General features: G+C 35.5%; 1 protein-coding gene across 4 annotated transcripts; it reads left to right on the top strand.

Moving 5' to 3' along the window:
* Nucleotides 1–241: 241 nt before the first annotated feature.
* Nucleotides 242–20832, top strand: LOC125830391 (ADP-ribosylation factor GTPase-activating protein AGD3-like). Of its 4 annotated transcripts, XM_049509575.1 has the most exons (20): nucleotides 242–421; nucleotides 1794–1870; nucleotides 3187–3287; nucleotides 3788–3858; nucleotides 4156–4215; nucleotides 5340–5384; nucleotides 5939–6004; nucleotides 6125–6172; nucleotides 6340–6435; nucleotides 6528–6569; nucleotides 12535–12750; nucleotides 13116–13247; nucleotides 13576–13752; nucleotides 13845–13931; nucleotides 14008–14322; nucleotides 15625–15770; nucleotides 15850–15940; nucleotides 18083–18248; nucleotides 18321–18558; nucleotides 20544–20832. In XM_049509575.1, the coding sequence occupies exons 1-20, from the start codon at nucleotides 365–367 to the stop codon at nucleotides 20656–20658; spliced, it is 2346 nt and encodes a 781-aa protein (XP_049365532.1). In that variant the 5' UTR covers nucleotides 242–364; the 3' UTR covers nucleotides 20659–20832. The 4 variants fall into 4 exon arrangements, with proteins under 4 accessions (XP_049365532.1, XP_049365534.1, XP_049365535.1 ...); XM_049509577.1 differs by lacking the exon at nucleotides 20544–20832 and having other exon boundaries at nucleotides 18325–18559; XM_049509578.1 differs by lacking the exon at nucleotides 20544–20832 and having other exon boundaries at nucleotides 18066–18248; nucleotides 18325–18559.
* The last annotated feature ends 1260 nt before the right edge of the window (nucleotides 20833–22092 follow it).

The raw sequence follows: 22092 nt of genomic DNA, 5'->3' as shown, positions 1-22092 counted from the left end.
AAGTTGAATGCATTAAAAATCAAAACCAACCCCCAAATGATGACCGAAAGATTTAGATGGTGATGTGGGTGACAAGACAACCATGAAATATCGCACATTGGTCCCCAATTGCTCACCAAAATTTGCCTCCTTCATTTTCGTTAACATTCCTCAAAACACTAATCTCACTTTCTATTTTCAATCTTTCCTTCTCTCTCTTCCTATTATTTTGAATTCAACATCATCATACAAGGGGTCTAATTTTTTTTATTTTTTTTTGGGAAAATCATGTATTTGATTGATTTGTAGTTCGAATGTTGGTCAAGAAATTAACAGTGGGTATAGTTTTTCAGTGGTTAGATAAAGTGATATTGGTTTGGCTAAGATGCAGGGTGGAATGATGTTTGCCAGGCTTGATGATTCGCCCATGTTTCGTCAGCAGGTTAAAAAAAGATTCAATTTTTAAAGTTTAGCGTATTGTGTGTACCAAACTGCTACTTATACAGCCAGTTGCTGTCTTTGGTAGTGATGATTTAGTGTGCTTAATGAATTCATGATCCAGTAATCAATGATTGATTGAACGCTTTTTTAGGTTTACAATATGATGTAGATGAAGGGTGAGTACTCGCCTAATACATAAATGTGTCCCTTAACTTGGCCTCAACTCATATTTATGTACACTGAAACTTGTATAAAATTGAACAAATAGATACGCACGTCCTACATGATAATTTGAGTCATACGTGGATTTCTATGTGTATTATGCCACTTAATATTCATGTATCTACTTGTTCAACTTTATCTACTTGTACGCACTCAAAGTTGGATGACAATAATATAAAATAAGGCCAAGTTAAAGGGCACAATTATGTATTATGCCTTATTTTATTAGGGGAAACTTTTGACATTTTGAGGTTTATGCTTGTCAATATCAATACAAATAGTTTGGTTCTTAAATTATGTAGACACTTCTCTGTTTCCTTTTTAGTTTAAACTGTTTACGAGTTAAGGGATAGTATGTTGAGAAAGTTATGTAATTATGATTGGGCAATGTAATGGACGCTTTTTTTTCTCTCTCTCTGTACATATAAATGAGCATCACTGGATGCTAATCAAACAAATTGATTTACCTTTTCCAAAAACTGATGCAGTGGATACTATCGAGAGCCTTGTCTTTGTTGGTGTGCATTTGCTGACACTGTTTTTTCTGATGTGATATAAGAAGTTTATATCACAATTAAAGTGTTTTTGAAGAGGGAACCAAGGTTCAAGAATTTGTAGTGTATAGAACAAGAAGTTTGCGAGGATGATCTTCGCATTAGTGGATATTCTTCTTTATAACTGAGAAATCTTGACGGATTGGCACACTTGTTTTCCTTGTTACCAGCATGAAAACATATCGTCCGAGGTTCAAATGCAATGTATTATGCTTATAGTCTATGATTAGATGCCAACTAGGGTGCACTTAGTCCAGTGTGAAAGATCTTCTAGATAAATTCTAGACTAATTAATTAACATATAACTAATAACAGCTATTTCTCATGAATCGTTGTAAGTATATATAGTAACATTCTCTGCAATAGAAACTTACACATACATGGGATAGATTGGATTGGTATTCTATGTGAAAAATAGCATGTGAGCACCTTTACGTAAAATAAGTCGTGCATACTATAAAAGTAATAGTAGCAGTTTGATGTGTCTTCTGTAACAGAAGTTTGGAAGCCTTTTCCATGGCTAAGAAATATGCTAATCTTTACTTACTTTTCTCTGACCACAAGTGTGGGTCCTTAGTTTTGTACTTGGTTGAACAGATCCAAGCTTTTGAGGAAGATGCTGAAACATTGAGGGATAAATGTCTAAAGTTTTATAAAGGATGCCGAAAGTACACGTAAGTCTCTTCATCTTGCTCTATTGTCTTCATATTTTATGTTGCATGGAACGCTTCATTATTAAGTCATTCCATGTAAAGAGGGATCAGCAGAGAAAGAGGACAACAATTGGAAAAGAGGAGGACATGTATATGAAAACAAGAAACTAGATATCAAAGCTCTAGCAAATAAAAATATTATAACTTTTTCGCACATAAAAATATTATTACTTTTTCGCACATATTTTATGGCTTTTTGTTGACAACACATTCTTAATCTTTAGATTTTAAGATCACATACACCTTGAGGGACTACATTAAAAAAAAATAAAAAATGGAAGGATTTTCCATATCCGGACATGACCTGAATGGAGGTTCTTCTGAGTGGATGGTTTTGTTGTGATTAGGTATTGATGAGGAGAATAAATAGGTCAATTATATAGTAAAAGAAAATGGATAATCATGTCACCCAAGGGTGTGGCCTAGTGATCAATGAAGTGGTTGAGAGTCACGAGGTCTTAGGTTCGAATTTCAGCAAACTCTGTCCTACCCTTGGTGGATAGAGTTACCTTGTACTTGTTGCTTGTGGGAGGTGGTAGATATCTCGTGAAATTAATTGAGGTGCGCAAAAACTGATCCTGACACCACGACCATAATTTTTTTTAAAAAAAATGGATAGTCGTGAAGTGCAATAGAGAAGGTCTGATCCCAAAGTCACACTTCATCATCTCCTACGATTCCCATTATGCTTGATGTTTATCAATCTGTATGTTAGCCATCTTCTTTTAACAGTTTTGAAATATTCTCCATAATAAATTTAGTTAATGTTAAGTCTCATGCAGTTACACTATATAGTAATATCAATGTTGCATTCTATAAATAATTTTTGATAACATGAGGTGAATAGCTATTGCATAACTGTCATATGTTTTTTTCTATTTATCCTGCAAAGCATATTATGGTCGTATCCTGCCTGTATTCATTTGACAGTGCTTTTCCTCTATCTTCTATATCCTTTCCTCACTTATGCTATGCTGTTCCTCGTTGTTACGGTTTTCCTTGTTTTTTTTGGCAAGTGATCTTTTACTTCCTTTTCTAAGTGTCTATCTCTCTACATTTGGCTCTTTTAACTATTTATGCTTATGGATGAATATTGCAGTGTGTTCCACTTAACGAGCAGAAAAGATAAGTTGTGCCATTATTTGCTATGCTTAGTGTAAATAGTTATACAATCTTCTTTCAAGGATGTATGGTTTTATTCCACAAATAATTATTTAACTCTTGGACAAGTATTGTGCTGTTTGTAATACTTATTCATTCCTTTTTTCAATTTATAGAGAAGGGCTTGGGGAAGCATATGATAAAAACATAGCTTTTGCCAGTTCTCTTGAAACCTTTGGAGGAGGGCACAATGATCCTGTTGCTGTTTCATTTGGAGGTTCTGTTTTCGCTTGATCTTTTCAGACAACTTGTCATATAATTGATATGTTCTTTTGAATACATTCATGGGAGGTCATCATTAAGCATGAACAAATAAACACAAGCATCATGAGAAAGTTTAATCTTATACTTACAGAGCTTGAAGTTGTGGAGACATCATTACAAGCATCATCTAGAGTACACTTATGACCAACAGAAACAACATTTTTCATCAAACGTATTTTGTTAGGACTACTTATCCACAAAAAGTGTATATGGATTTTCAAATTCTAAGTCATGAATCTATCTTAATCAAGTTCTGGTGTCTCTGTTATTGGCTAAAAATAAAAAGGTGAATGGAACAGATTTACATCTTCTGCTACCCTTATCAAGCTCAATTAACTTTTCTTACAAACATAGTATTCATTTCCCTCAGAAAGCTGTACTTCTACCTAACAAAGAATTTAGTGTCAGATTCCTCAGCCATTGTATATTGATACACATAATTTGCCTTCTTAGGCCCTGATATGGTACAATTTGCTATCGCTCTGAGAGAAATTGGAACATACAAAGAAGTTCTTCGATCACAGGTAGCAGTTATTATGCTATTTACCGAAATGTTAGTGGTAGTTTAGAGTCTTCTTTCCTGCAAGGTCATGTTCAATTCCCAAATTTCTATGCATGAATTTTTGGTTAATATGCTGCATTACTTGAAGTATTTTGACTTTCGTATGTCAATCTGACTTTAGAAGTGTATTTATCTATTCTAGAATTTTGAAGTATAGCTTACATTTTCTTGTGACACGGTCTAAGTTACTATTGTGTGACTTCTGAAATATCATTGTCTGCTTGCGATCTTCTACTGACATCGTCAATTTTTTTCTTAGGTAGAGCAAATATTAAATGATCGATTACTACATATGGCTAGCATTGATCATCAAGTAAAGGTACCACTCATAACTATTGCTTCAAATCTTCTATCTACGGCTAGTAGGGCATTGATAAGAAAATTGAGTCCATTGAAATTTTCTTTACTCTCACTAGAGATCTTTTGTTGGGGCCTACTTGTTTTGAATCATTTTACCTGATATAATCAGAAAACACATACAATTTTAGAAAAGGATTTTAATGAAAACTTGTTATCTAGAATAGAGTGTAAAAAGTCCCATTATAATAAAAGTAAAGAAGTCAACCTTTATTTTCTTAAATTTGAAGGACATTTTTTCATTCTCGATAACTAGCTGTCTCTAGAAGATTTTAGCTTAATGGGTCTCTTAAGGAGTTTCATTAGGCTACTTTTGAGTTTTTGTTTTCCTGATTTGTTTTAAATGAATAACAAGCAACTAGTCTCAACAGACAAAGCATTTCCATTTTCCAGAGGCATTGCATTTTCTTGGTTAATAGGCTTTCTTATTTATTTACTGGTGCACTTTGGCATAAAAGTGAATTTAATTAAAAATACATACATTTTTTAAAATCTTTTTTTGATGAAAACCTGAATCATCTAGAATAGAGCATGTAACATGTCCCGTTATATAAAAAGAAGTAAAATATCAACCTTTATTTGTTTTAAATTTGATGCGCATTATTCCTTCTCAATAACTAGATGTCACTCTAGAATATATTTTCTTCTTGGGTCCCTTAAGGAGTTTCATCAGGCTACTTCTCAATATATGATTAGGTTTATTTTTTGAATGGATACTAATTTTAACAGACAAATTATTTTCATTTTTCAGAGCTATTGCACACTTTTTCTTGGTTAATAGATCTCTTTATTTACTGAACGACATAATGGCTTAAAAGTGATTTAGAACAGTGCATTTAGAATGGAAGTTCATTATTAGTGGGTTGAATTGAATCCATTTGACCTACCTATAACATTTAACGAGTTAGTTTCTTACTCAATCTATATTTTACAATTCCGATCTAATCATAAATTTTCCCCATATCATCCATAAATCCCCAGTATTTTTATACATCTTCTTTTGCATTTCTCCCGCGCTTACCTTGCACAATACATAGATACATGCATCTTTTAGCTTGATGTTGCATGGATTTCCAAAACTTTCAGGAAGCTCGGAAGCGTTTTGACAAAGCTGATGTAGCTTATGATCAGGTGAATATAACATTCCTTAAGTCACATTGTATATTTGTCTTGTCTCGATTTGCGTGTTTTTGTGATAATAACCCATTCAATTTGGCAAATGCAAAATCTTATAACAGAGTGATTTCCAATTGAAACTAAATGTAATTGTTGCCTAATTTGATACATGATCTTTTCCTTTGAAATGACAGACTTAACTAGCACCCAAAAATACCATTGTTAAAAGGATAGTGGGTGTAAAGTAATAGAGTTGGTTTTGCTGTTTGTTAGAAAAGATTTCCTTTTTAACGTTGACATTTTGTCCTCATTATCAGACATTTAGAGAATTTGATCTAGTAAATTATCCTTTCATAATGGAGGTTTTCAAGAAAATGGATCTTTGGATATTTGCTTTCTGCAATGATGTTCAAGATCCTAATATCCTTGGTTACAGGATACAGCACAAGAGGATCGCTTTTCCACTTCTTTCTTCCATGTCTAAACATTTAGAAATATCTTAATATTTGTTTACAACCTACTGAAAAATGAAAATCATCCTGTACTGTGTAAGAATTCCCTTTGTTCAGGTCCGCGAGAAGTTTCTATCGTTGAAGAAAAATACTAAACTGGATATAGTTGTAGCCATTGAAGAGGTACACACATATTCGTTCTTATAATTGAAGATCAGTTTCCCTATTTGTGTTGTTGATTGATCAGGTAGTTATATTGTTAAAAGTTTGTCAAATTTTTAATTTGGTGGAGATCTGCTATAGGAACTTCATTGTGCAAGGTCGACTTTTGAGCATACCCGCTTTAATCTGGTAAACTAAGTTAATTTGCAATCATTCAATTCCCTCCCTCCCCCCACAAACCAAACACACACATATACAAATATCTATATATATTTTTAGGGACTCAGTAATTGAATAGTGATTCAATGACAAATAGCAATGATATAATATTTGCAATACATCAAACATAAGATCAGGTTGGAGCTCTTTCTTCCGTTGAGGCCAAGAAGAAGTATGAATTCTTGGAATCAGTTAGCTTGACAATGGATGCTCATCTTCAGTATTTCAAACAGGTCATGTTCTGTTTTCTTTCGAGTGTCAAACAGGTCTTGTTCATATTATGGAGTGCATCATGTCTGAATCTGAGATACTATGTCGTTTACAGGGGTATGAACTGTTGCATCAGATGGAGCCTTATATCAATCAGGTTATTATCTAGTTTTCATACTAGTTGTGATATAATGTTTGTGTACTCTCCTTTTTCAATGAGGGCATTCCACCTTTTTAGATTGAAGAACATAATGTGTACTCTCCTTTTCAATGACGGTAACTGGTGCACCTTCATTAAACTAAATTGTTGTGTTCAGTTTCATGAAATCATGAGTGACATCTCTTATAGATCTCCTCCTTCAAACTTTTTAAATTATATGTTCTTCAATCTATTAGAGACACTCATTGTGAGTTTTTAATTCCATAAAATAAATAGGTATAATAACCATGGAATACATTGCACACATGCATATTGATTTCATATTAGACCACAAGAAAAACAAACTAATTTACAAATGACCAGGCTATTTTTAAAAAATGCCAACTATGCTAACATGTGCTTCTGTTCGTGAGCCTGAGGTTTGTTTAGTATCCCACAAGAAAGGCCTAGGTCAGTTTGTAGAAGGAAAAAATTAGGCCCAGATTTACTGGCCTAATCTAATAGTTTAGTTTCTGTAACACGACTGATCCTTTTGAAGCTTAATTAGAGGCAAATAACACCATCCCTGTCCAAACCATTGCGCCAGTTAGCTATGAAGTAGGAAAAGAAGTTGAGCAGAGCAAAAGATAAATGAAGAAGAAGAGTGGGATGCAAAAGAAGAGTCAAAGGTGGTAGAAAAGAACCTAGAAATCTCCGAAATCTCCCTATCTTTGGAAAATACTCACATGCAAGAACTCACCTTACAGAGAAGTGAAAAGGTAACTCGAGTTTGACAACAATTGAAGATACTGTGCCACTAGGTCAACATAGCCAGAGGAAGGAACAAACCTAGATTCTGACATTCCATTCTGGATCCACCAGAATATCATTAAATTTGGCAAGGAGTTTGGTGTAGACATCAAGGGGTGCAAGGAGGAAGCAATGTCGTTATTCATGAAGATTGACTGTATGAGAAAAACTAATTTGAAAAAGGAAGAGGCAAAAATGAAAACAACTCCACCAGTCAAGGGATCCAAAGAACTGAAGAGTCTGGAGTGTGGAAGAATTTTCAGAAGTAATGGCAGAAGGAGCAAAGGGGATACACTCTATCAAGTGATCAATGATTGTTAATATTGTGCCATGGAATGTGAGGAGCCTAAAACAAGCTAGTAAGACGTGTTTAATAAAGATCTAATTCACTTTTGAAAAGTTGATATATATTACTTTCAAAAAAACAAAATTGAAGGAGACATCAAGAACATTGTTAAAGACTTGTGGGCAAACAGATGGGCTAAATTCTGCCAACTTAAAGCCTGTGGAACTAGAGGTGGCATCCTAATATTATGGGATGGGAAAGTATGGACATGAGAAGAAGTAGCGTGGGAGCCATTCTTTATCTTGCAAGTTCACCAGAAAGAACCAAGAACTCACTTGGTTCGTTACAAGCATTTATGCACCAAATGATAGTGGGGAAAGAAAAGAAGTATGGTGGGAAGTTGGGTCAGGTAGAGGACTTTTCACTGGTCCCTGGGTAGTCTGTGGAGATTTCAATACTATTTGATGTCCCTCTGAGAAGAAGAAGTGCACTATAATCGCAAGAGCAATGACTGAATTTTCTATTTCACAGAAGATCTGGGTTTGTTGGACCCTCACTTAATAGGGGCAGTTTTACTTGGAGGAAAGGAGATAGACATGACATTGTAGCCAGTGCCATTCCAGATTGCGGTGTCACCTATAAAAATGAGAAACAATAAATAAAATAATGTAACACCATATTAAAAAAAAGAACAAAATATAAACAAAAGATAATTTACGCACACTATTACACCTCTTCTAAAAAAAAAAATTAAAAATATCATACCATGTTCTCCATGAGTTCTCTTTTTTTCAAAATCAAAATAACGCTCTCCATGAGTTAACTTTTTTTAAAACAAATGTATTCAAAATATAGAGAACCAAAAATATATCAAATAACGCCAGAAAGATTTGAACGCCCTACCTAGGGAGTGAAATTGAAGAGCCAAACCACCTAAGCTGCAAGAACCTTAGTGTCATGTAGTGTCACTTTTTAAAGATATATGTTTCCTTTTGCCTTTAATTATATATACATATTTAGTAAATTTTTCCGGTGAAACGTGACACCCCTAGAGCCTTAGTAATCTGCCTCTGCAGGAACATCAAACAATCAGTACTACGTACACTTCTGGCACACCTAATAGTCCAAAGTAGGAACTAAGAACCTGTAGTCTTATTTCAAAAATGAAAACTGGTGGTTTCATACTGAGGGATTTATAGAGAGAATCAAAGAATAGTGGAACTCCATGACTTGTGAAGGAAGACGAAATTTCATCCTAGCTTTTAAGTTGAGAGCTCTAAAGACAAACTGAGAGAATGGAGCAAAACCTCTCAAGGAAATCTACCAATACAAATTGATACATACTCAACAAACTTGCAGAATTAGAAGAAACTCAAGACTTGAGGTCTCTTAGCGAAGAAGAGATTCATTCAAAAGTTGCATTATTAGTATAGTTTGAGAATATTGAAGAATATGAGGAGATGGTCTGGAGGCAAATATCAAGGGTTACCTGGCTGAAGAGAGGGGATGATAACACTAAGTTCTTCCTCAAAACTGCTAATTCACACAGAATACACAATAATATTGATGATCTAAATGTGGAAGGAGAAGCTGTCAAGAATCCTGAAGGTATAAAAAGGAAGTGGTTGAATTCTATCAGAGATTGTATACAAAAACTGAACCATGGAAACCATCTGGTGGATGTAGGAAAGGTCACATAATCTTTCAGGAAGAATACCTAATGTTACCGGGGGACTTTAACAACTAGGAGATATGGAGTTGTGCAAAATTATGTGTTGGAGATGAAGCTTGTGGCCCTGATGGTTATACCATGGACTTTTATGTTCATTGCTGGGAGGTAGTAGGGGAGGATGTGATTGCTAGTGGGTTTTTTAGAAAAGTTTCAGTGATATCTATGTGGCTTTGATTCCAAAAAAGGTGGGGCCAGGGTGTTGACAGATTTTTGGTCCATCAGCCTAATTGGTAATATGTAAAAAATTATCTCCAATGTGTTGATCGAAAGATTTAAAAAGGTAATGTACAAATTGGAGGACACCCCGCGACTGGCTTTCATCAAAGGAAGACAGATAATGGATGTCATTCTCATGGAAAATGAGTGTGTTGACTCCAGAATCAGGAGCAGCGTACCAAGTATTCTATGCAAATTGGGCATACAAAGCGCATACAATCACCCTAATTGGAATTTCCTATTAGAGATCCCATCTAAAAAAATGTTTTGGTGGCAGATGGATAAGGTGGATGAGTTTTGCATAAGCACTGTGGAATTCTCTATTCTCATCAATGGATTCCCTATTGGGTTCTTATCATCACATAGAGATCTTGTCTCCTTTCTTGTTTATCATTGCAATAGAAGGCTTAGATGATATGCTGAAAACTGCTCAAGAAAAACTCTGGATTAAGGGCTTCAACGTATCAAATAGAGTTGGGGCTGATATAGAGATTACACACCTTCAGTATGCCGATAATATGCTGGTCTTTTGTGATGACAATAGAGAACAACTTAAGATACTCAGGGTGATCTCTGTTCTCTTTGAAGCAATCTCTGGGTTACACATTAACTGGAATAAAAGCTTCCTACATTGGCTCAATTTGCTTTGATTTGCTTGAGCCGAAGGTCTTTCAGAAACAACCTCTCTACCTAGGAGAGACAGTGGTAAGGTCTGCATACACTCTACGCTACTCAGAGCCCACTTTGTGGGATTTCACTGTATCCGGTTAATGAGGCTACTGATATAACTTCATTGGCCAGGATTCTTGTGGGGAGGGTTGGCGAACACCAGTTCTATACTTGGGCATGCCCCTGCCCCCCTGGGAGCATAAAGCTGATCCATAGGTATATGGAATGGGCTGGGAGAGAAAATGTGAAAGAAGACTAGTGAATTGGAAGATCCATTACCTTTCATTAGGGGGAAGATTATCTCTCATTAATAGTGTTTTGGATGTCATGTATACTTTCATGATGTCCCTCTTTCCTCTACTTGATAGTGTTATTGAGAGGCTTGATGTTTTGAGAAGGAATTATCTCTGGCAAGGCAAGAGTGACTCTAAAAAAATCCACCTGGTCATATGGGATGCACTAATAGAACAGGCACGGGATCTGGGAATAAGGAACCTAAAAAACCATAATCAATGCCTCATTGATGAAATGACTTTGGAGACTTGCATCCGATGAGCAGACTTTATGGAAAGAGGTGATCAAGTTAAAGTATGAAATGAATGGTAATTGGACAACCAGAATGGCACAAACACCTATGGAGAGCTCCTGAATGTCTGGGAGATCTAGAGATTAGTAGATTTCTTCAAAATTTCTGGACAACTCAAAGGGTCATCTGTGTTAGAAGAGTGTCTTGTATGGCATATCACAAGCAAGGCAGATTCAATGTAAAGGAGGCTTATAAGAAATTCGATATTTTCAACAATCGAATTGATTGTCAGCCATGGAAGCTAATGTGGAAACAAAAAAATCCCTTATAAAGTTTCATGTTTTACTTGGCTACTTGCTAAACAAGGGGTGTTGACTCTGGAAAATCTCATGAAAAGGGGCTTCCATTTGTGTTCAAGATGTTTTCTATGTGGAGAGGAGGCAGAGTTAGTCGCCTCTTTTTTCACTGTAGGATTACTAGCCAATTATGGAGAACCATCATCAATATGAAAGGATTGAATTGGGTGATGCCAACTTGCCAAGGATGATTATATAGACTCTTAAAGTCTGGAGTAGCTATCATAACCTATATAGTCAAAATGAAAGATGGAAAACTATACCAACATGCATTTGGTGGTCCATGTGGAAAGAAAGAAATCTGAGATGCTTTGAAAACAGGTGCAACACTACTCAGAAGATGAAGATGAAGATGAATTGCATAGTTTTGTTTCATTTTTGGTGTAAACAAGAGTATATGAAAGGTTTAGAATAAAGTTATGGATGTCCTAGGAAATAAATATTTTTTTCTTATAGGGTTGAAGCTCTTCCTATACTCTCTTACCATCCTCAACAAGGATGAGGATTTGCAAAAAATATTGAAGTGAAAAAGTCAAATTGATCAAACCATTTCCTCTTTTGCATTTCCTCTATTTGGTAGTGCAGGGAATCTCATGTGGTCTTGTAGAAGTTTGAGGGTTAATATATTCCAATTAAGTAAACCTAAGGTTGCATAGACGCACTAGTGAGGAGGTGCGAGAGGTTGATTCTAGAGGGTACGAGGAGAGGCAGAGGTAGGCCAAAGAAGTATTGGGGAGAGGTGATAAGACATGATATGACACAACCTGAGGTTATCGAGGATATGATCCTAGATAGGAGGGTGTGGAGGACACATATTAGGGTATAAGGTTAGAAGGTAGTGTAGTGTTGTCTTGCTTAGGGTGGCTAGGGTTTGCGATGGTACTAGTTGTATTATTGTAGTTCTTGTTTCTTTATTTTTATCATTGTTGATTATTTGTTTATGGTGTTTCAATTATCACATGATTTTATTGTTTTGGCTCCTCTTTGGTAGACTTTTGCACTATTTCCTTGTCATTTGCTATATTCTTTTCTTTTCATTATCTCCTTCTTTATACTGGGATTTGTTGCACTTGAGCCGAGGGTCTTTCGGAAATAGTCTCTCTACCTCCATGAGGTAATGGTAAGGTCTGCATACATTCTACCCTCTCTAGACTCAGTTGTGAGATTTCACCGGGTATGTTGTAAACCTAGGGATGTTATTATTTTCTCTCCAAAAAATTAAAAAGATATAAAAATAACTTCTTTGATTCTTTAAATACTCAATAGGGTCCAACACATACACTAAAATCGCATGAATTGATCTTTGTTAAATTGATTTTGCAACCACATAACTTCTTTCAAATACTTGTCCCTATTTTAATGTGTTTTGAGGTCTGTGGTTATACTAGGTCCTGGCCTTTTCACGAAGGGCTAGAGAAAGTTCGACACATGAGCAGGTAGTTCTCAATGAAAAAATGCAAGAGTATAAGAAGGAAGTTGATCAAGAAAGCAGGCGGTCATTAAACAGTCCTCACAATTCTTCAACTGCTGAAATCACACAACATTCTTCCAGAAGTTCCCAGAAAGTGATAGAGGCAGTAATGCAGTCTGCTGCAGAAGGAAAGGTACATGCTTTGAGGCTTCACCCCTATTAGCAAATACTCCCTTCGTCCCAATTTATATGAGGTAGTTTGACTTGACACGAAATTTAAGAAATAAAGATGAACTTTTGAAACTTGTGGTCTAAAATAAGTCATAGATATATGTGTGGCTATAAATCATCTCATTAAAGGTAAAACATGCATTTTAAAGTTAAATTGTTACAAAATATAGAAATGTGTCATTCATTTTGGGACCGACTAAAAAGGAAAGTGAGTCATATTAATTGGGACAGAGGGGGTACCATTCTGTGCTGTTTTTGAGATTCTTGTTATTTCTTCCAAGAGCTCTTCTGATTACTATTTCTACAGCTAAGATTTCAATAGTGTAGGTAGAAACTATAAAACAAGGGTATCTCTCAAAGCGTTCCTCCAATTTAAGAGGTGACTGGAAGAGAAGATTCTTTGTTCTAGATAGCAGAGGAATGTTGTACTATTATCGAACGCTAAGGAGCAGGTCCTCTGTAAGTTATTAAATAAAATGTTTATTGGTATACTACATATATGTGCCCTTTAACTTGATCTCGGCAATCATCTATGCCCTCCAACTTTGCGTGTGCATAAGTAGACACTTAAAGTTGTATAAAGTTGAACAAGTAGGACACAAATTGCCACATAGGATGAATGTGTCTACTTGTTCAACTTTAAGTTCCTACTTGTGTAGACCCAAAGTTAGAAGGACATAAATATCAGCCGAATTCAAGTTAAATGACACATTTTTGTATTATGCCATGTTTATTTGGCAAGTTCTTCTGGTCACTATTTATGCTTGCTCAAATGTGGATGATGCAGTTTCAAGGATCTTCCAATCCACTCTCTTCACATTATCATGGAGGTGTACATGATGAAAAACCTGTTGCACGTCGCACAGTGAACCTACTGACATCAACAATAAAAGCAGATGCAGAGCAATCGGATTTGAGATTCTGCTTCAGAATAATTTCACCAACAAAGAGTTATACTTTGCAGGTGAACTAAGCAAGAGCTGTATTGAGAGAACTTGTTTTCAACATAATATGTCGTCAACAGTTCTCAGTAAAGTTTTATCTTTTGGCATTTAGGCAGAGAGCACAGCAGAACAACTGGTGTGGATAGAAAAAATAACAGGAGTTATTACCTCGTTACTGAGTTCCCAGATACCTGAAAGGGTAAAATATTAACATTGATATTGCTACTCCAGTTCCGATTTTGTTGTTTCCTAATGATACTGGTTCATGTTGTCAGCATTTCTCTATGAGTCACTCTACCAAAAGTAGGTCCATAGGAAGTCCCATGAGTCAGGATCAAAGAACAATTGAAGAGTGCTCATCTGGGAGGGATTTCATTGCTAAGAGTTCCATACGCCAATCCAAAAGTGCATCACACCTCCCGAGCATGAAAGTAGAGAAACCAACTGATGCACTGAAGAGGATACCTGGGAATGATAAATGTGCTGATTGTGGTGCTCCTGATCCAGACTGGGCTTCTTTGAATCTTGGTATTCTTATATGCATTGAATGTTCTGGCATTCACCGTAAATTTGGTGTACATATATCAAAGGCAAGTCAACTTTCTTCCTTGTACAACTAAGCTTCTTACTTTTGTAGTATAATCCTACTTTTAATTTTTCTCTACTTTGTCTTATGTTTGAGGCAGGAAGCCTTACTAAACTTCTCCCTAGTGAGAGTACCCGCCTTCATGTTAAACCCCACATGTTTCCTGATATGCATTATCAGATTATGTGTTTGTGTAGTGTTTCTATTCAATAATTGTTGATTGATTGATTAGCAATTTCCTAACTTAATTATAGGAGTAGATTGGCATTGTAATTATAAGTATTGATTGTGTTATATTGCCTTTCCTCCTTGTCAAGAAGTATTGTATTTTCTTATTTAGTTCAAAGACTCATTGTATAAGTACTCATTCTATTGGGATGTAAATTCATCAAGAAATATATAGAAGCTTTTTCTTCTTCTTGAAATCTTCATATATCATAGCCGTTGCTGCCTTTTTGAGCTGACTTATCTCCCTTTGCAACTCTAGGGTCCTGTTCATATCAAAGAGATCAAATTTTTTCTCCCTCTTCGTGGTTGTTCCGTTACTCAGAGACCCTTTTAGTCAGTTTTCTGAAATAACAACTCTGCCACAAGCTTCCTCTACCTCGGACGACTAAACCCCAGTCAGCAGCTCCATTAAAGACCTCGTCATGCGCCTCCCATGCCGCCGGAAGTTCTAGCTCCAGCCACATGTTAGGAACTCCTATTGCTACTTAAATTTTTGAAGTACCTAGACAGGCTAAAGGTTAGGTGAGAGTAGGATATGATTGTTAAGATACTATAGTTTATACAATTATATTCAATCTCATTATATTTCAACTTATGGAAGGGGTTGTCCACTTGATCATTCCTAGGTTAATGGTCATTGTTCTACTGTTCCCTAGTTTAACATATTTGAGATTTTTTCTATATATTGTTTCTTTCTCTATTCTCCAAAACTTTATACATTTCCAAGGAATAATGTTCCGACCAGTTGCCCTTAGCTTCATAAAAAGTCCAGATCTACATGGCCTTTAATTTTAATATAAATGGTGATTATTGGAAAGATTGAGACAGGTAATTGAAAGTGGAAAAAAAGAAAGAGCTTAGTCATATTCTGTAAATTTTGGAGTATCTAAAGGAAAAAACCTAAAGTAAGCTGGATTGCAAAGTCCTTTATCCATTCCCCTTTTCTAGTTTGGATGGACTATACTTACACAGTTACACTGCTTCATTATGCACTGGACTTGCTCAGAACATTGCTTTTTTGTATGATTACACAAAAGTTGAAGTGTTTCTTACAGCTCCACTGCAACTTTGTATTTAGGTAAGATCCTTGGCACTTGATGTTAAAGTGTGGGAGCCTTCTGTCATAATCTTATTCCAAGCACTTGGTAATGTGTTCGTGAATTCTATTTGGGAGGGTTTGTTGCATCCAAGAAGAAATTTTCAGGCAGATGAAATACCGATGCGGTAACTTTGAAAAATTCATTACAATGTGAATTATTTTCGTTATTGTTCTTTATTGAAAAGTGTCAACTGATTGGTCTAGGTTTATGGAGTCCCATAAACACAAGCAGTTTTCTTGCAAACCGAGTGAGGATGATCATATTTCAGTGAAGGAGAAGTTCATCCATGGAAAGGTACCACTAAAAATAGCTAACATGTTCTGTAAGCCGCTTCTCTGTCTTAAAGGAATAGCTTCACATCTTATATAATACTTCTGTTCCATGGCAATATTTCTTTCTTGTCCATTCCAGAAAGAATGACATCTTTCTAGATTCGGAAACATTAACCTTAACTTCTCACTTATCTCTAACAACAAGCTTTTATAGCCACAAATGTTGTGGAATGCTTACGACAAGTTCCAAAGTCTTATAGCCACACAAATGCTACGGAATGTTCTTTACCACTAGTCTCAAAAGTGTTCATTTCTTTGTTGAACTCTGTGTTATTCAAACTTTGCCTCTTATGTTAAAATGGAAGAAGTATTTGTTTAAACTTTAGTTGATATTTTGGTTTATCCCTCCAGTTCAGTCATTTGATTAGCCGTTACTGTCACCAGATTGGTGGATATTGCACATTATGCTCCTCCTGTTGACTCACTAATTATGTAGGCATTCTATCAATACTTATTCTCTCCCACTTCTACATCATACCGTAACTCATGAGCCTTCTGCTATACGGCTGCCGCACCTGATCAGTGAACTGGCACTGCACATTCTGCCCATGTGAGCAACCGTGCATAGGTCTTAAACTCCATGTGCTGTGATGGGTTTGTGGCCTGCTTAACGAACATCAGCGACGGTGACATCGTGAGTTGATCCATAGGTATCGTGATAAGTCATGTGTCCTAGGGAAGTAGTGAAAGATAAGTAGAAGGGACAGGGCATGAGCATCCTCACTGGTGCTATTTAGTTATTCGGGATTAGAATTCCCATTAGAGAAGATGGGAATTGAGTTATGATTGATGAAAGTCTGGTACGTATTAAGTTGTAATCATAGGTTGTTTCTCCACAGTCTGAAATCGGTGTTTCGCCCTTCCAAGCTTAGCTTGGGTGTTGAATCTCTATCCTTTGTCTAACTGGATTTGTTGATACTTCGCTGTCGTATTGACTATGAGTCTGTCTATACGCAATTAGAAAAAAGATGATAGTGTGATACATAAATATAGTAAATGGACAGAAATTTTAAAACTTCAAACTTTTTAAAGTTTTTTAAAGTTGGCAATGACTAGTTTTTCAAAGAAGATTTTATTAATTCCAAAATATTTAAGCACTAATATATTATAAAAAAAAAGAAGAAGATGATAGTGTGATACAAATAAGTAAGACAATTCTTAAAATCTAGGCTATATGGCCTTTAAGTTTATTAGATTGAACTGTCAAATTTCACAGTAGTACAATTGTTGTGTTGGTTAGTTCTTCCATAACTAAGGTAAACAAGTAGAGGCTCAACGTGATTCTTGGGTGTAAACCTACTATTATGGGAAACACTTTTGTATCACCTATTATTGTTTTCTCGCGAGTGATGGATCCTTCAAACTTGTCCTTTATGACATTTATATATTTAATATGAATTCCTTTTTCCTCCATCATCCACCAAGAACTTTTTGTGGTACTCTATCATATGCTTTCTTCATGTCAATAAACATAATGGGTAGATATTTCATTCTTTGGCGATTTAGATTTTCATAAATCTTTGCAAGAATATATAGCCTTATTATAGATCTACCGGGCATAAATGCAAACTCATTCTCTTTTACTTTATCACGTTTCTAGTCTATGCTCTATCACTCTTTCCCAGAGTTCCATCGTATGACTCATGAGTTTAATGTCATGATAATTTAAACAACTTGAATATCTTCTTATAAATCGGAATTGGGGTTACTCTTCCTCCACTCATCGGGCATCCTACTACTTCTTAGTATAGCATTGAGTAGCTTGGTGAGTCATTCTACACGACCTCTTCAAGACACTTCCAAACCTATATAGGATACTATCTGGACCACAAGCTTTTCTCATCCTCATATCTTTCATGGCATCTTTTACCACTGTCGGCGTAATTTTATGAGTCTGCTAAAGTTTCTATTGTTCACAGATGTGTGGGGGTCCAAAATGCTATTCTCTTGGTTCGAGTTGAACAATTGATCAAAATATTCTCTCCACCTCTCCTTGATTTCATCATCTTCTGTCAATACTTAATGAGAATCATCTTTAATATACTTCACCTGGTTTAACTCCTTACCGTTCTTCTTTGCTTGCTAAGTCTTCTTATGGCTGCAGTATGCAGAAAAAATTTTTGTTCACAAAGTGGAAGACAGTAGGCATCTGCTTTCTGTGGCACAACAGTTGTGGGAAGGTGTGCGTAAAAATGACAAGAAAACTGTATACCGTCTCATTGTTGTTTATCAAGCAGATGTTAATGCAGTTCACGGGCAAGCATCACTTGGTACGTCTTTATCTAGTGAATTATTGAGATTGCATTGACATGCAAACCCTGATTATCACTTTGGTTTCTTAGGCAGTGATTGTGCGAACTCTTTGAACCCACGACGTGGAAGTGCAGACCTTTCCTCTGATGGATTTTTTGATGGCTGTTCCCTGCTTCACCTAGCCTGCCAAACTGCTGATATTGGCATGGTGGAGCTGCTTCTGCAGCATGGCGCTAACATAAATGCTTGTGATTTGCGTGGTCAGATCCCACTGCATCATAGTTTCTTAAGAGGAAGAACTGAAATTGCCAAACTATTACTTTCAAGGTAATGGTTTGATTCTAAGAACAGTGCTAGTTCCTTAGTTTCTTAATTGTATCCAGTCCGGTAATATAATTCTCTCTGTAAGGCTGATGCCCGGCATGTGCATTTGGATAAAAGTTTCTAAGGAGCTTCACAATATAGGTTAACATGTCCTGTATATTTATATAGTTTAAACCATTGGGAGGTCCACAGTTATTGTGCTTACATTCAGATCTAGCAGAGGAAGAGGTGCTTTTACTGGATAATGCCACATATCTTATTGGTCGTAGTAAACTAGTAATTATTGGCAACATGCAGTTGTGTGTGAGAGAGACATACAAAAGCCACATTTGCAAATTGATGCTAAATAATAGAATAGCAGAAGATAATAAAATAACTACAGAAATTGAAGCCAAGTAGTAATTGAAATTTAAATACAAGCATATTAAAGGGAATCCTATAAAGCAGCATGGGTAGCTTCTGCACTTTTAATTGGTTTTAGGACAGAGAACTAGTTAGATCAAAGCTGTATCAGTGCATGATCATCAATCTCCAGCTGAATTTCCATGCACAACAATGACGTTCATGCTTTTCAGAATCAGAGGGAAATTATTGACTTTCTATAAAGGTGTTTAATGCTTAACATTCATATATCTCAAAGGAGTTTGGAATTATTGAATGTTCCTTAGATCAATCACTCAACTGTAATGATTCCAGCCCCACGTGGGAAAGACTTTATAAACAAGCAAACAAACAGCAACTGTGCCTCAATCCTAACTAATTGGGGTCGGCTATATGAGTCCTCTTCCTACCCCATTTGCACATGTTTCATTCCACTATTCAATATATGTATATGATTAGACTAATTAAGTCAGGCTTCTCTATGTGTATCCTTACACTGTCATATATCTCTAAGCCAACTTAAAAGACTCGTGTGGAATACCAGGTTAATGTAAGTGTGTCAATAAGGATTGGCCTTGATCCATATTGGTTGACATCACCTATATATGATACTTGCTTCCATTGTATTCTTCTCTTGCTAAATCTGCATTGATCTCGAGAAATTATAGGTCTTTTGAGACAAATTTCATCCTCCTGATATTAGATCTACCTTAGTTTCTTTTAACACCTTCAATCATTATGGTGTTCCACCTACATACTAATGCATTTGGAGGTCTACTAAGAATATGACCTGACAATCTTAAGCTACCTTCTTTCATTTTTTCATCTACATTTCTTACCTTGCACCTTCTGTTGTATGTGACCATTTCTAATCTTGTCTAAACTCGTAGACCATGCATCCATGTTAACATCTGTATAACACTGATGGTCTCAGAACTATTCTATAGAATTTGCCTTTCACTGTGTAAAACCAAAGAACTGTTTATTGATGTTAATGCTTTGTTATATTTAGTTTTACAAAGGATAAACTTAAAAGGTTTGTGTTCAGTGTAGTACAAGATGAGGAACTTAAACCTATCCTCCAGGAATTATAGAGTATATTTAACAGTTTTACCACACACAAATTTTCATACCAAGCTAGAATATAATAAATCTGCTCTCAAATTTCAAAACTGCTCCAATGAATCTGATTAAGGCCCAAGAAATGGTAGTTGAATACTGTTTTACTTCATCAGATAGCAGAACAGGAGCCGACTTAACAGACAAGCTCTATCCCTTGACTTGGCTAGAGGATTATGCTCTTTGTAAAGATGAATGGCATTCAAGTTGTATATCTTGAATCAAAACATTCTACTGATTGGTACTCCTGTACTCTTTCAACTTTTCGTGGCCTCAGATTTAGAGGAGAATTGACGTTTTGAAATGATAACATAGTTAGTTCTTATATTAATCAATGAAGTAATGTTGAAGATTAGTAATGCCACTGAAATTGAGAAGAGACAATTTTAATCATTTTCATAATGCTGCTGAAATTGAGAGCTTACTTTTGTAATAAGTTGTATAACTTCTGTCTATGTTGTTTAACCAATATGATTTCTTGCAAATAGGGGGGCCGATCCACAAGCTGTTGATAAGGAAGGCAAGACTCCTTTCCACCTTGTCCAGGAATCAGCTCTCGATGATGTGGAGATCATTGCCCTGCTGAAAGTTGCAATAGGATAGCACCACAACAAAGATCAAACTGAGGTAGACAACTTAATATTGCATCCCAGTAAGAATATTTTATCTTCAAGAATGAAATTTGGAGTTATACGGAAGTGCTAGAGCTTGTTCAATCCTTAGCTTCATTCTGCCAGCAGAAATTCTGATAAGGCTTTTGAAATGAAAGATCCAGAGCAGTGGTGCTTTTTCTCCACGGATCTCAGAGGTTAGGAATTATATATCAAGTACAACATGGCTTCATGCATGTCATTTCTACAAAATGCAGTAATTTCCAGTGCGATGCATTAGGCTACTTCTGTTGTGTTTTTCATTATTAATTCTTTTTCCCCTTTGGTTTATTTTGTCATCCAAGTTGTGCAGATGTTGAAGTAGGCAGTGGAGCAGTTGTACATGTATTTTGAATTGACTGTGAAACAGAATAAGCTAAGTAGAACTATATTTAGGTGGGAAATTGGCTCAGTGATGAAGCTGAAGAAATTGGTGAGACATGATGAATGAGGCTATTTATTATGGTTTCATTTTATAGTATGAAAGAATGTTTATCACCAGTAGGCAATATATATAGCTTTCTTGTATTGAAAAGTATTTGTATTGCAATAAGAATTGTAAATAACTAAATATAAACTACTATTCTCTAAATTTTAATTTTACGTGACAACATTTTTTTAATTTAAAAAAAAACAGATAAAAAAGGGCAGCTTTCTAAATATAGAAACAATTTGATTTGATTCCGTTCATATTAAGTTTACCTCTTAATGATAGTTTTTTATAGCCCCAGATAAAAAAGTATTGTGACATGCATAACACTGTAAGTTGCAAAAGTCTTATAGCCATTAAACATTTGAAGGAGTCGCAGTCCTACGAAATACTAACAATTAGTTGTCTGAATAATAACTCAGGGGTGTATTAAGGGGAATTATTCGGGTTCATATAAATTCATGTTTTTTGGTACACTCAAATTGTATTTTCGTTGTTCAAATATAGAACCTAGTAAGGTTAGAGTTGAATCTCACATACAATATGGTGTGAATATTACTCTTAACTAGTTGTAAGAATAAATGGTCCTTATTTTTTGTATAACAATTGTGGAAAGTAAAATTTAAAAGAATTTATTTCTTCTCTATCTTTTGAAGATTTCGAGATTTAATGAAGGTTAATTTTGATTACATTGTTCGAGAGATAAAGCCTCAAGGAATTTAAATGAATTCTCTTGTGAAAAAGGCATTCATTAATTTGAGGACTACCATTTTAGGTCATAATGTTGATCTAGTTGCTTTTACGAAATTCTAGTTAAATAACCCTATGTGTAAAACGGTCAGCTTTCTTAAGTATAACTAGAGTCCTTCTAGTCCATCTAGAAGATATCACTTTAAGTACTTACGACACTTCAAATCATTAGTGTTTGTAACAAATTTTAAATAAATTTTAAAGTAA

This window comes from Solanum verrucosum, unplaced genomic scaffold, assembly GCF_900185275.1.
Source record: "Solanum verrucosum unplaced genomic scaffold, falcon-dt-bn FXZP01000228.1, whole genome shotgun sequence".
NCBI classification, from domain to species: Eukaryota; Viridiplantae; Streptophyta; class Magnoliopsida; order Solanales; family Solanaceae; genus Solanum; species Solanum verrucosum.
Note: the sequence above shows the minus strand (reverse complement) of the source record. Positions and strands in the feature narration are given on the sequence as shown.

Bases quoted from the DNA above. Each gene is read 5' to 3' on its own strand.
- LOC125830391 (XM_049509575.1), top strand. From the start codon at position 365: ATGCAGGGTGGAATGATGTTTGCCAGGCTTGATGATTCGCCCATGTTT. The intron at 4,216-5,339 runs GTACCACTCATA...CAAAACTTTCAG, and splicing joins GCATTGATCATCAAGTAAAG to GAAGCTCGGAAGCGTTTTGA. The intron at 13,753-13,844 runs GTGAACTAAGCA...TTTGGCATTTAG, and splicing joins CAAAGAGTTATACTTTGCAG to GCAGAGAGCACAGCAGAACA.